The following is a 12,214-nucleotide window of genomic DNA, read 5'->3' as shown; positions in this document are numbered from 1 at the left end:
CTGAGGGGTTGATAGACACTTGAAACTATTTTAAGCATTAAGGGTACTGAATTATTACCCTTGATTCCAAACCTGTTGTGCCTCCTGCAAATACATAAACATTGATTCTTTTCATTTTCTGTTTACAGTTGGCAAACCAGTTTTGGTCCCCGTATTCATTGGAAAGGAAAGCATTCAAACCAAAGGTAAGAAAATCAAGTACTAACCCCCACAAGCTGTGTCCCAAGGCCACCCAATTTGAGAGGGTGCTTTACTAATTCATCATTCGTTTCATTATTACATGTTTATAGGTGCAGGTGTGGCTGTGTGGTAAGAAGCTTGCTTCTTAACCACATGCTTCTGGGTTCAGTCCCACTGGGTTATGTATTTCCTACTATAGCACTGGGCCGGCCTAAGCCTTGTGAGTCGATTTGGTTGACAGAAACTGAAAGAAATCTGTCATATATGTGTGTGTGTGTATTTATGTATGTGTATGTATCAGGTCATCCCATAAGTTCTGTCCGAATTTTGAATAAAGAAAACAAGTGATCAAATGTTATATTTAATTGAAATTTAATCATCAATGTATTTTCCCCTGATTATCTATGACTTCCTTCCATCTATTTACAAACTTTTTTAATCCCATCAATGTAAAACTCTTTTGGTTTCAAAGTGAAGAACTCTGAAATGTCAGTTTCGACCTCCTCCAGACTTGCGAAAGTTATGTCCTCCAAATGATTCTGTAAACTACGAAACAAATGGTAGTCTGAAGGGGCAAGGTCGGGAGAATAAGGTGGATGAGGAATTTTTTCCCAACCAAGCTCTTCGATCTTCTGTGATGTGATCTTTGCAGTGTGGTGTCTCACATTGTCCTGATGAAACATCACTCCTTTTCGATTCACTAAAGGTCTTTTTTTCTTGGTTCAAGCACTCTAATTGCTGACAGTAGACGTGAGCATTGATTGTTGCATTAGGTGGTAACAATTCAAAGTGAATTACTCCTTTGCAATCTCACCAGATAGAGAGAAGAACCTTTTTCCCATGAAGTTCCCTTCTCAGTTGTGGTTGAGCTTTTTCCCTTTTACCAAACCACTGTTTCATAGTCTATATTCCACATTTCATGCATTGTAGTATACATTTCATAAATTATATTCCACATTCATAAATTCCATTATGTATTTCACAAACTATATTCCACATTTCTCTTTCTGTAGGTCATTGAAGATATTTATGAAAAGGAAATCCTTGCCACAAAGTAAGTAATCAGTTTATCATAGCTAACACTGAGCAACAGAATTGGTGGAGCATCTAACATAATGCCTTGTGGTGTTAAGTTACGTCCCCTTTACATCCTCAGTGGTAAACCCTGTTAGAGGGGTCAACTTTGCTTTTCACTCTTCAAAAATTAATAACGGTGACTAAATTCATCCACTTAAATTTCTGGCCCTTTGTTTCAATGTTAGAAAAAAAAAAAAATAATAATAATAATATTAATGGTTTCAAATTTTGGCACACACAATGGGCTTCTTTCAGTTTCCATCTTGCAAATTCACTCACAAGTCATTGGTCGGTGCACAGCTATAGTATAAGACTATAAAACACTTGCCCAAGGTGCTGCTGAGTGGGACTGAACTCAAAACCCCAAGGTTGCAAAGCAAGCTTCTTAACCACACAGCTATGTCTACACCATGAAATCTCCCCTCTGGGTCAAACACTAATCTCTCAAGTTGATATTCTCCACCTAAGAATATTGAAGGATTAGATGTTCCATTTTATTTGTTATTTTGTTATCAAATTTCCAAGTCTGAATTAATCTTGTTTTCATTTCTTTTTACTTTTCCCAGATTTTCGATCCGAAGAATTGTGGTCCTTGAATTCAGGTAAGTTTAGCCATTTTCCACTCTTCGATAATTGTTTTGAGAAATCGGCTATGAATCGTTTTTGACCAAAATTGACAAGGGGTTTGACAAGCCACTTTGCCTCCATGAGGCCCAACACATGAAAGGAACCCAGCCACTTTGACAAGTGTATTAATTTGATTTACCATCCATATTTATATATAAAATACTACAATTAGTTGTCATTTTTGACGGCATGGAGCCAGCTAGTAATAATAATAATAGGCTTTTGATCTTAACTAATTGGAAATGTTATGTACATTGTTTTCTCTTGGTATAAAAGATGGGCTTCAGCAAACATTCTGCTCAGTACCACAGATTTGCTTGTCAGTTGTTTGACCTTAACCAGTTGAGCATGTCCCTTAGTGGCTGACGATATGTGCATCCCTGATCACAAACAGGAGTAGTGGGGGAGCATCATAGCCATGTGTCGAGGATTTCTTTGAGGTTTAGATAATTCACCTCTGGAAACATGGATGTTTCGTTCATTATCGTTAAACAAACCTTATTCAGGGACCTTTTGAGTGGGATGGGCTACTCGACCTGAAGAAAATCCTAACTGGGCCCCACCTGCAAAGTCATGTGCTGTTTATCTTGATATGAGATCACCATGTCACCCGCATATGGTTGTGATGTATGTGCCTGGTGTACCCTTATCAGATGGGTGGTCATGATGGGTATACCGAGCTTCATCTTTTTGCACCCCAGTGTTACTTTGATGACCTGTGCTGCTCTCTCACTCAATAATAATAATGATGATAATATTAATAATATCAGTACCTGTTGTATTTTAATATAATAATATTTTTTTTACTTTCAGTCAATATCTGGAATGTTATCTCTGGCCTAACTATAATCCTGAAACGGTATGTATAGTTTGATGGTATTGTATATTTTAGTGCGTATGTTGTAGTATGTGTGTTGGAGTGTATATTGTACAGAGACTACTTAATAACCTGGGGAAAGTACATTTGATAGAATGAAGTAGGATATGTTGTGCTGTGGTGTGCATGCTGTGCTGTGATAGTTTTATTTCAGCCTCTAATGTAAACCATGAATGATCTCACCAGTTTTCTTTCACTTTCTCACCCCAGGCTACCAAAAGTCATTTAATCTCCATCATCATAATGGTAAATGAGAAATTTCGAGAAAGAGTTCCTGCTTGGGAGGTAAGCAAAACCTCAACCGAATCCAAAACCTTTGCTGCCATATTCCTGTTGAAACACATTGCTTTTGTTTCAATTAATTTTGAAAATAAGGAAAAATTCTTTAAAACAACTTTGTCATCATTAAGCTGATGTTTGGGACATATTAACAAAATTTTGATAGGCTATAATTTAGATCACTTTAATCCCTTTGTTACCATACTTCCGTGAAAATACATTATTTTGATTCATTTTGGAAATAATGAAGAATTTCGTAAAATAACCTGGTCATTTTGATGGAATCCTTTTGTTACCATATTTCTATTGAAATACACTGCTTTGTTTCAACTAATTTTGAAAATAATAAAGAATTTAATAAAATTAATTTGTCATTATTTAGCTGGTTTTTGGAACATAAATTAACGTAAAATTCTAATGGATAGTTTTAATTTAGATCATCTTTTTGTTGCCATATTCTTGTTGAAATCCACTGCCTTTATTTGAATTGATTTTGAAAATTTTGAAGAATTTAGTAAAATAACCATGTCATTATTAAACTGGTGTTAATTTACATTTATGTTTGGAACACAAATTAACATGAAATTTTGATGGAAGATTTTAATTTAGATCACTTTAAGTCAGAATTTGTATCATAGAACCAAGGGCTGTTTCAGGCAGTGCGTAACTGGTACTTTTCTAATCGGTCTCGAGAGGATGAAAGGCAAAGTCAACCTCGGCAGAATTTGAACTCAGAACGTAAAGATGAGCGAAATACCACTAAGCATTTCGCCCGGCGTGCTAACGATTCTTATTTCTTTGTTGTCCACAAGGGGCTAAACATAGAGGGGACAAACAAGGACAGACAAAGGTATTAAGTCGATTACATCGACCCCAGTGTGTAACTGGTACTTATTTAAATCAACCCCGAAAGGATGAAAGGCAAAGTCAACCTCAGCGGAATTTGAACTCAAAATGTAACTGCAGACGAAATACTGCTAAGCATTTTGCCTGGCGTGCTAATGATTCTGCCAGCTCGCTGCGCTATAAACCAACTACAACTGTCCTCAAACGAGGACGGTGGGTTGATATGGATTAAATGATGATGATTATGAATGTATATTCCTCAATCAACAGTTTGTCATCTTGAAGACAGGGTTATATTTAGAGAGTGAATAACTCAGCCAAATATCCCCTCAATAAACACCCTTCTGTCTTTAAATTAGGAACTGTATCTAAGGAGTGAAGACCTTATTCAGGTCATCATATTTGTTCACTGCTCCCTAACTCCTCCTTTCTTGGTATTTGTTCACACTTTCACTTCGTTAATGGAATTTGTTCACTACCCTCAGCCCCAGTGTTCGTTAACAGTTCACACCACTCCTCCCTTCCCAGTATTTGTTCACTGTTTTCGTTCACCTCAGTATTTTGTCTTTAACATGTTTATTTCTCACCTCAACTTTCTACATTTCAGGCTTTTCAATCAAAATCAGAAAACTTTGCAGGATTCTTCCAAGAAGTTCTAAAAGCCAGCATAAATGCGACCAACTTTTCCCTACGAGAACAATCCATGCTCTTAGTCTTCCTCATCCATTGTTTCAACAGTTTGGTAAGTGATTCCTTTTTCAGCTGCCATCATCATCATCATCATCATCATCATTGTTCTTGTCCGTTTATTTGTCTTACATTTGTTTTTCCATGCCAGCATGAGTTAGATGAATATATTATTACAGCATGGTTTTACAGCCAAATGCCTTTCCTGTCGCTCACCCTCATCTATACCTGTCTTCAAAGGTGTGAAGCAAATGGATGACTTACTTGTTGACAGGAAGAATAATAACAATCACAACACTGCTTATTGTGAGCAACTTTTATAGAACACAAATTGATTTATTCATTCCTTTTTTTTTTTAATATTATTTTTACTTGTTTCTGTCATTTGACTGCAGCCATACTGGAGCACTGCCTTGATGGTTATTTTTAGTCGAACAGGACTTATTCTACCAGTCTCTGTTGCTGTACTGCTAAGTTACACAGATGTAAACACACCAACACCGGTTGTCAAACAGTGATGGAGTAGGGGGACAAACAAACAGAAAGACACACGCACACACAAAGATGACAGGCTTCTTTCAGTTTCCGCCTACCATGTCCATTCACAAAGCTTTGGTTGACCCAAAGCTACAGCAGAAGATACTTGGCCAAGATGCCACACAGTGGGACTGAACCCTGAACCATGTAGTTGGGAAGCAAGCTTCCTACCACACAGCCATACCTATGATAACATTTTCTCAATTTTCAGTTTTTGAGCAATTTAAAAAAAATAAATTGACTCAAATTGTAATTTAGGTAATTTGAATTAAAGAAAGACTCGACCCATTTTAAACTAAATCAATATTTTAATTGACAGGAGGTGGATTTGATCCGTGAACAGGTTCAACAATTGGTGTCCTTAAGTATCTGGATAAACCTTCTCCCTGTAAGTACCAAAATCATTTTTCTCTTTTGACCTGATCCTCCCCTTGTAATATTGATTTTGTGTACTACTGTAACACTGTTGTATCATATTAGTCTTTACTATGACATAAGGTTATAACATTAGTCTTTGCTATGACATAAGGTTATAACATTAGTTTTTGCTATGACGTAGTTAGTTCGCATTACTCCATAAAGAGCATAGGACCTGTTTCTCTGGCGTATATATATTCCTTCTTGGACAAGAGACCAGTCTGTTGCAAGATTACTCATTCTTACCAGCTGAGTGGACTGGAGCAATGTGAAATGAAGTGTTTTGCTCAAGAACACAATGCACCACCACCACCCAGTCTAGGAATTGAAACCACAATCTTATGATCATGAGTCCAACACCTTAACCACTAAACCATGTGCCTCCACTCGACTATGGCATAAATATATAATATTCTTTTCTACGTTAGGCACAAGGCCTGAAATTTTGAGAGAGTGGGCCAGTCGATGAGATCGACCTAGACCTTACATACTGTCGTTTGGTCACTTAGTCGTCACATTGTATCCATCGGTGGCCTACACACCAGCGTGGGCGCTTTTATGTGGCACCAGCACAGGTGCTTTTACACAGGCTCTAGCATGGCTGTTTTTACGTGACCCTGGCACAAGCGCTTTTATGCGACCTTGCATGGGTGTTTTTACATGGCATCAGCAGCCACGAGCCTGCAAAGAAACCCCCCCCAAAAAACTGGGGCCTCTCAGCTGAGAAAGGAGTGTAGAGGACCTGCCTGCGGGTCGACCCCAAGCGCAGCAAACTGCCAGAAGTCTCAGTCCTTTGTCATCTCCTCTGCAGGGCCCAGAGTTTGAAGGTTGTTTCTCACCACTTCGTCCCATGTCTTCCTGGGTCTGCCCCTTCCACACGTTCCCTTCACAATTCTATAAAACTTTATTTATTTTTCTTGATACCAACAGGGACGATGTGAAGAACTGTTCAGTGTTTTCCCAAAATACAAGAAATTCTTCAATTTACTTCGCAAAAGTCAGAACAAATTGGACGAAGCAGAGAAAAAGAAATCCGAATTTGAGTGCAGCTTTTTGTTTAACCTTATCAAAAGATATTTTAGTGTTTTGGAACAAATTCCTGAGACAGGTACGTCTTGAGTTCCTTTTCCATTACATTTTATTCTGGTGGACCCCCATTGCCATTCAGGGATTAAAAACTAGTCTAATAGAAACTTCATTCCGTCTGCCCTGTTATGTAACTGTCTCTACATGGTTGTGTCCACTGTCTGTCCACTCACTGACCACATTACTCTTTTGTACAGTTTTATGCAGTTCTTTGTTTCTGTTCCCTTTCTACTCTGTGCCCCTCCCCTCTTTGTCCATCCTTCTCTCTTTCTCTGTCTGCTCTCTTGTATCTTTGGCTTTCTCTCGCTGTGTTCACTCTCTCACATCTCTACTCTCTCTCTCTCTCTCTCTCTCTCTCTCTCTCTCCTCTGTCCACTCCTCACATCTCTGCTTCTCTTTCTCTCTCTCTTCCTCTCTCTGGTCACTCCTCCACATTTCTCTCTCTCTCTTTCTCTCCTTTTCTCTCCACTCCCACACATCTCTGCTTACATTTTCACTTCTCTTTCATTTCATCCCTCACATCTCTCTCATTTCCTTTGTCTACTCCTTCATCTTTGCTTCTCTTTCTCCCTCTCCACCCCTTACATCTCTCTCTTTCTCTTCCTCACTTTTCTTTCCCCTTCTCTGCCTCTCTCTCCATCCCTTCCCTCCCACATGCCTGCTTTGTTTCCATTCCTCTCCCTTCTACCACTCTTCAATCAGTTACATCTCTCTCCATCCTAGTCTCTGTCTTTCTCTTCCATTTCCACCCATATCTCTATTTTATTCTTCTTCTATTTCATCCATTCTACTGAATTCTCTATCCATCTACCTCTTCCCCACCCATATGTCTGTCCATTCCAATGATCTACCAGTCAACTCTGTCCCTTTGTCCAGTCCAATCTACCCCTTTCTCCAGTCCAATCTACCCCTTTCTCCAGTCCAATCTATCCCTTTTTTCAGTCCACTCTACCCCTTTGTCCAGATCAATCTACCCCTTTCTGTAGTCCAGTCTAAACCCTTTGTCCAGTCCAATCTACCCCTTTGTCCAGATCAATCTTCCCCTTTGTCTAGTCCAATCTACCCCTTTGTCCAGATCAATCTACCCCTTTGTCCAGTCCAATCTACCCTTTTGTCCACCTCCATTCATTCCACTCTTAATTTCCTTCAGGTGCAGTGTCTCGAGATTCCATTCACTACTGTGAACGCTTCTTGGAACTAATGATCGATCTGGAGGCCCAGCTTCCAACCCGACGTTTCTTTAATGCCCTCATTGATAACACTCACTTCCTGGTGGTCAGTAAGCTGTCCAACCTGATCAAGAAACCAGAAGGAAAACTCTTTGGACAGGTAAATTAATTTTTCTTTCTTTGGTTGACCAATGGCTTGTAAGTAAAATTGGTGGATGGAGATGTGCGTGTGTGTGTGTGAATATGTATGTATGTATATGTGCGTGTGTTTGTGTATGTCAAACCCTTTTTTTCAAACCTTGTCTGTGTTTATGTCCCCTAACTTAACAGGGCAACAAGTAGAGATTCCTGCCACTGACAACAGGTTCTACAGATTCTTTTCTTTCTTACAGTTGCTGGACATGCTGGAAATGTATGTAGAGTTTGAAATCAATGACCAGAACGGAGAAGCCTTAACAATCCATGATCGGATCGACATTCACTACAACAAGATCACAGCCCTTCAGGTAACAGTTTTCACTCATTGTTGGAAGTATAAAAGTTGGTTGAAATATTTATAGGGCTGACCAAGACACTCTCATGGAATGTGACTAAATGAGGTTTATTTATCGATATAATCCCCCTTGTGGTCCACACACTTCTTCCATCAGTGTTGCAGTACTTGGATCACATTGGTGAAAAAGCTTTCATCTTGTTGGTCAAAAATATCATCACCAACAGACCTGACATCATCATCATCATCACCACTGCAAGATTTCACAGCTCTAGCATCACTCCTTCATAGTCAGTCTATGAATTCTTCAGCCCACCCTCATAGATTCGGGTGGTAAGGGCAAGGTTCTTTCATGACTTTGAAACTATTAAGGGCTGTAAATTGATCAACTTGCCCCTGTCCCTTCAAAATTGCCAGCCTTGTGCCAAAATAAGAAAGAATTAGTGTTGAGATGCTAGCATCATTAAAAGTGTTTCTTCCTGCTCTTTATGTTGCAAATTTAAATTCTGTCAGTTCTTGCTATACTGCAATCTAGTATAAACTGCTGTACTGTTTCGCTGTAAGACATGGGCACACTGAACGTGGAGGGGTTGTGTGAGGAGTGGAAAGTAATGAAGAAAGCATGCTCCAATGGATACTTAGTGTTTGTGTGCATGGATGACGAGGCACAAAGTAGAAGAACGAGGTGTAGTGCGCAGGGGAGACAACTGCATTGGTACAGACGTTTAATGCGTATGAACGATAATTTAGTGAAGATGAGTGGCGGCCTACTTGGTTAGGACTTTGCATTCACGTTTGCAAGATCGTGGTTTCAATAACTGGGCAGAGTGGTGCGTTGTGTTCTTGAGCAAAATCGCCTCATTTTGTGTTGTTCCAGTTCAGTGAGATCATTCTGGCCTTGGTCACCTACATGCAATGGAAATTGGTAATCGGCTTTGCGAGTCCTGGGACTTGACATGGAAATGTCCAGGGGTCGATGATGATGATGATAGATGAATGAAGAAGTGTCAGGTGACACTTCCTTGTAGAAGGAAATGATGGGAGAGGGAGGTGTGCCCAGAAGTGGTGACCATTAATCTGAAGATGTTGAAACAGACAAAGTGATAGGACATAGTGTTGAAGAGGATCCTTCTAAGTCAGGGGTCTCCGAAGTGGTTGATATCGACCCCTGGGGGTCGATGGGACTATTCAAAGGGTCAATAAATGCACATCTACTTAATTATTATTATTTATTTATTTTCTTGTACATGCCTGAGGGTTGATGCAGGGATGTAAACATGCCAACACCAGTTGCCAAGTGGTGATGGATGGACAAACACATACATACATACATATGTATGATGGGATTCTTTCAGTTTCCTTCTACCAAATCCACTCAAAAGGCTTTGGTCAGCCCGAGGCTATAGTAGAAGACACTTGCCCAAGGTGCCTTGCAGTGGGACTGAACCCTGAACCTTGTGGTTGAGAAACAAGCTTTTTACTGAAACATTAAAACGTCTAATGTCATTTAAGTCAGCATCCCATTGATGCCAAACAGGCAGTGCCAAAACGTCTCATACCCTAAAAATGCTGCTGGTTTCATTTTTTCCCCCTTTTTTTTACCTTTTCTCTTTCTTCCTTTCAACACTGACCATCACTAATTTCTTCCGATATTTGTTGTTCTTTGTTTCTAATTAATTAATTAATCGTATGATTTGTAATTCTCCTCTCACTTTTTGTCTCTCATTTCTTTTTCTTTTATTTTCTAGAAAGTTCTCTTCCAACAGTTTGAGGATTTACAAGATTTTGCCATTGCAAACGTGGCCAGCATTGACACCCGACAAGCTCTGATGAAGCATTTCTCTGCAATAGAGTAGGAAACATTTCATGTTTATCATCATCATCATCATCATTAATTTTATTTGATATTCCACTGAGCTCAACTTTCCTTTTCATCCTTTTGGGGATGATAAAATAAATACCAGTTGAATAAATGTCACTGGGGTCAATGTAATCAACTAACCCCTTCTCACCAAATTTCAGGTCTTGCATTTATAGTACAGTTCTATATTTAAGAGATGAGGAATTATGTACATTATTTACATTCGATGGATATTTGCCCTCATCTTGTTTGTTGTTAACACAACATTTCAGCTGATATACCCTCCAGCCTTCATCAGGTGTCATGGGGAAATTTCGAACTTTTTTTTTTTTTTAGTTCTGATACTTTTGGGTTTCCTAGTTTTTGACTAAAAGTGCCATTCACTATTATCCCCAAAATTCTGATGATCACATATACAGTTGGTGACCTCTATTTCAAGGTCCTTGTATTTATCTTTTATATTTTACTAGTTTCAGCCAGTGGCTGAGGCCATGCTGGAGCATCACCTTTCAGTGTGTTTGGGTTTCTTTTCTTCGTTGTTTCTGGCAAAGTAACGAGTTAAACGGAGCTGCTCTTCTCTGTGCCCCCTGCGCAATGTGGGTTCATCTGGTATCTCAGATAGAAGTTTGTCCAGACATTCTTTGAAGACCTCCATATCTACCCCTCGCAAATCTCTGAGACTGTTTGGCGGAATGTTGAACAGTTGTAGACCCTTGAAACCTAAGCTGTTACAGTATTGGGTTCTCATTCAAGATAGGATAAAGTTGACCTCAGCAGAATTTGAACTCAGAACATAGAGACAGGCAAAATGCTGTTATCCATTTTGTCCAGTGTGCCAACGATTCTGTCAGCTGACCACCAAACTTTCCAAACATTTTCATAGATGTGTTGCAGTCTGCTGGGATTAACATATCTATGAGTAAATATAGTTTTGTCAATGTGATTTTTCACCATAATATCGGTTGTTGTGGCCCTGAATAGCCTGGTCAGTTTGAGTGCTAAAGTCCCAAAGAATGGTAATGTCTTTACTTTCTGCTACTTTGGCAGGCATGTCTACTCACCGGTTCTTTTCACATGATCCGGTGCAAATATGGACCAAGTCTTGTGTTCTAATAGCATTCTTCCAGGAGGGCTTGAGCTAGCTCCAGTTCCCACTGAGTTCACCGCGGGTGTTCCGTTGTGAGTTCTTAAGAGTTCCAAGCAATGATCGGAGTCTGCAAAAACAGTTCTTGTCCGTATTTGTAAGCCACCGTATACGACTGGTGGTAGGTCGTCCTTATGTAACACCTTCTTGCTGCAGAATGCCTGCAGACGCAATCCAACGTCACCAGGAAGCCAACAGATTCTGGAACAGACACTGCGTAGAATTCATCATCTCCTTCCACTTAGCTGGGTTGCGGCCCTAGCACTGCCTGTGTCAGACCTATCTGCCCTGGGTCGCCCTACCATGGACTCAAAGTCCCTTACTGCATAGCTCTGACACTCACTCATTTAACCTTCCCCACAATGAGGTCAAGGGTTGGACTTTTGAGGAAGGTGATTAGTATACCCATTTGAGGTTAACATAGAGCAACCAGATGCCTCACTAACATATTGATCTAACCCATGCAAGCATGGAAAGACAGACGTAAAACACATGAACATTAAAAGATGCTAAGCTAGCAGTTTTCTGGAAAATACTTGTTGTTTTATTTCCCTCCTTCTCTCTCTCTCTCTCTCTCCTTTCTTTCCTTCTTTTTGCTAAAATCTAATTTTGGTTCTCAAGGAATGGTTATATTTCAGACATACTTTTCTCTCTTTCTATTCTTCAGCTGTAAATTGTCTTTACACAAGATCTGTGCTCATCTCAATTTATTGCCGTTTCCTCAGAAAGAAGAGACAGACATGCCATCAGAATTCTTACTAGAACTATTGGTAACTAAAAGAATTTTCAAATTAACAACTCCTTCACAATTTTCATTTGACTCTGTTTTTTTATTTTTTTTAATATTTTCCCACCATTTCTTTTTTTTTTTAAATTTATGTTTGTCTTTTCTTTAATCCTTTCAATTTTTTTTACCTTTATTCTTCTCTTTCTC

At 39.3% G+C, this 12,214-nt stretch overlaps 1 protein-coding gene across 1 annotated transcript in view; it reads left to right on the top strand.

Annotated features, from left to right (window-relative positions):
- The window catches only part of LOC106878040 (RNA helicase aquarius), a 38,917-nt gene that overhangs the window by 1,900 nt on the left and 24,803 nt on the right, over window positions 1-12,214 (top strand). The window contains exons 3-14 of the mRNA XM_014927129.2: window positions 129-185; window positions 1,194-1,234; window positions 1,824-1,859; window positions 2,698-2,743; window positions 2,972-3,046; window positions 4,494-4,628; window positions 5,430-5,498; window positions 6,458-6,635; window positions 7,764-7,942; window positions 8,175-8,288; window positions 10,024-10,127; window positions 11,948-12,050. Coding sequence (XP_014782615.1) covers window positions 129-185; window positions 1,194-1,234; window positions 1,824-1,859; window positions 2,698-2,743; window positions 2,972-3,046; window positions 4,494-4,628; window positions 5,430-5,498; window positions 6,458-6,635; window positions 7,764-7,942; window positions 8,175-8,288; window positions 10,024-10,127; window positions 11,948-12,050 — 1,137 coding nt within the window. The remainder of the gene's footprint in view (window positions 1-128; window positions 186-1,193; window positions 1,235-1,823; window positions 1,860-2,697; window positions 2,744-2,971; window positions 3,047-4,493; window positions 4,629-5,429; window positions 5,499-6,457; window positions 6,636-7,763; window positions 7,943-8,174; window positions 8,289-10,023; window positions 10,128-11,947; window positions 12,051-12,214) is intronic.

Source organism: Octopus bimaculoides, chromosome 24, assembly GCF_001194135.2.
Source record: "Octopus bimaculoides isolate UCB-OBI-ISO-001 chromosome 24, ASM119413v2, whole genome shotgun sequence".
NCBI classification, from domain to species: domain Eukaryota; kingdom Metazoa; phylum Mollusca; class Cephalopoda; order Octopoda; family Octopodidae; genus Octopus; species Octopus bimaculoides.
This window is presented reverse-complemented; position numbering and strand designations above follow the sequence as displayed.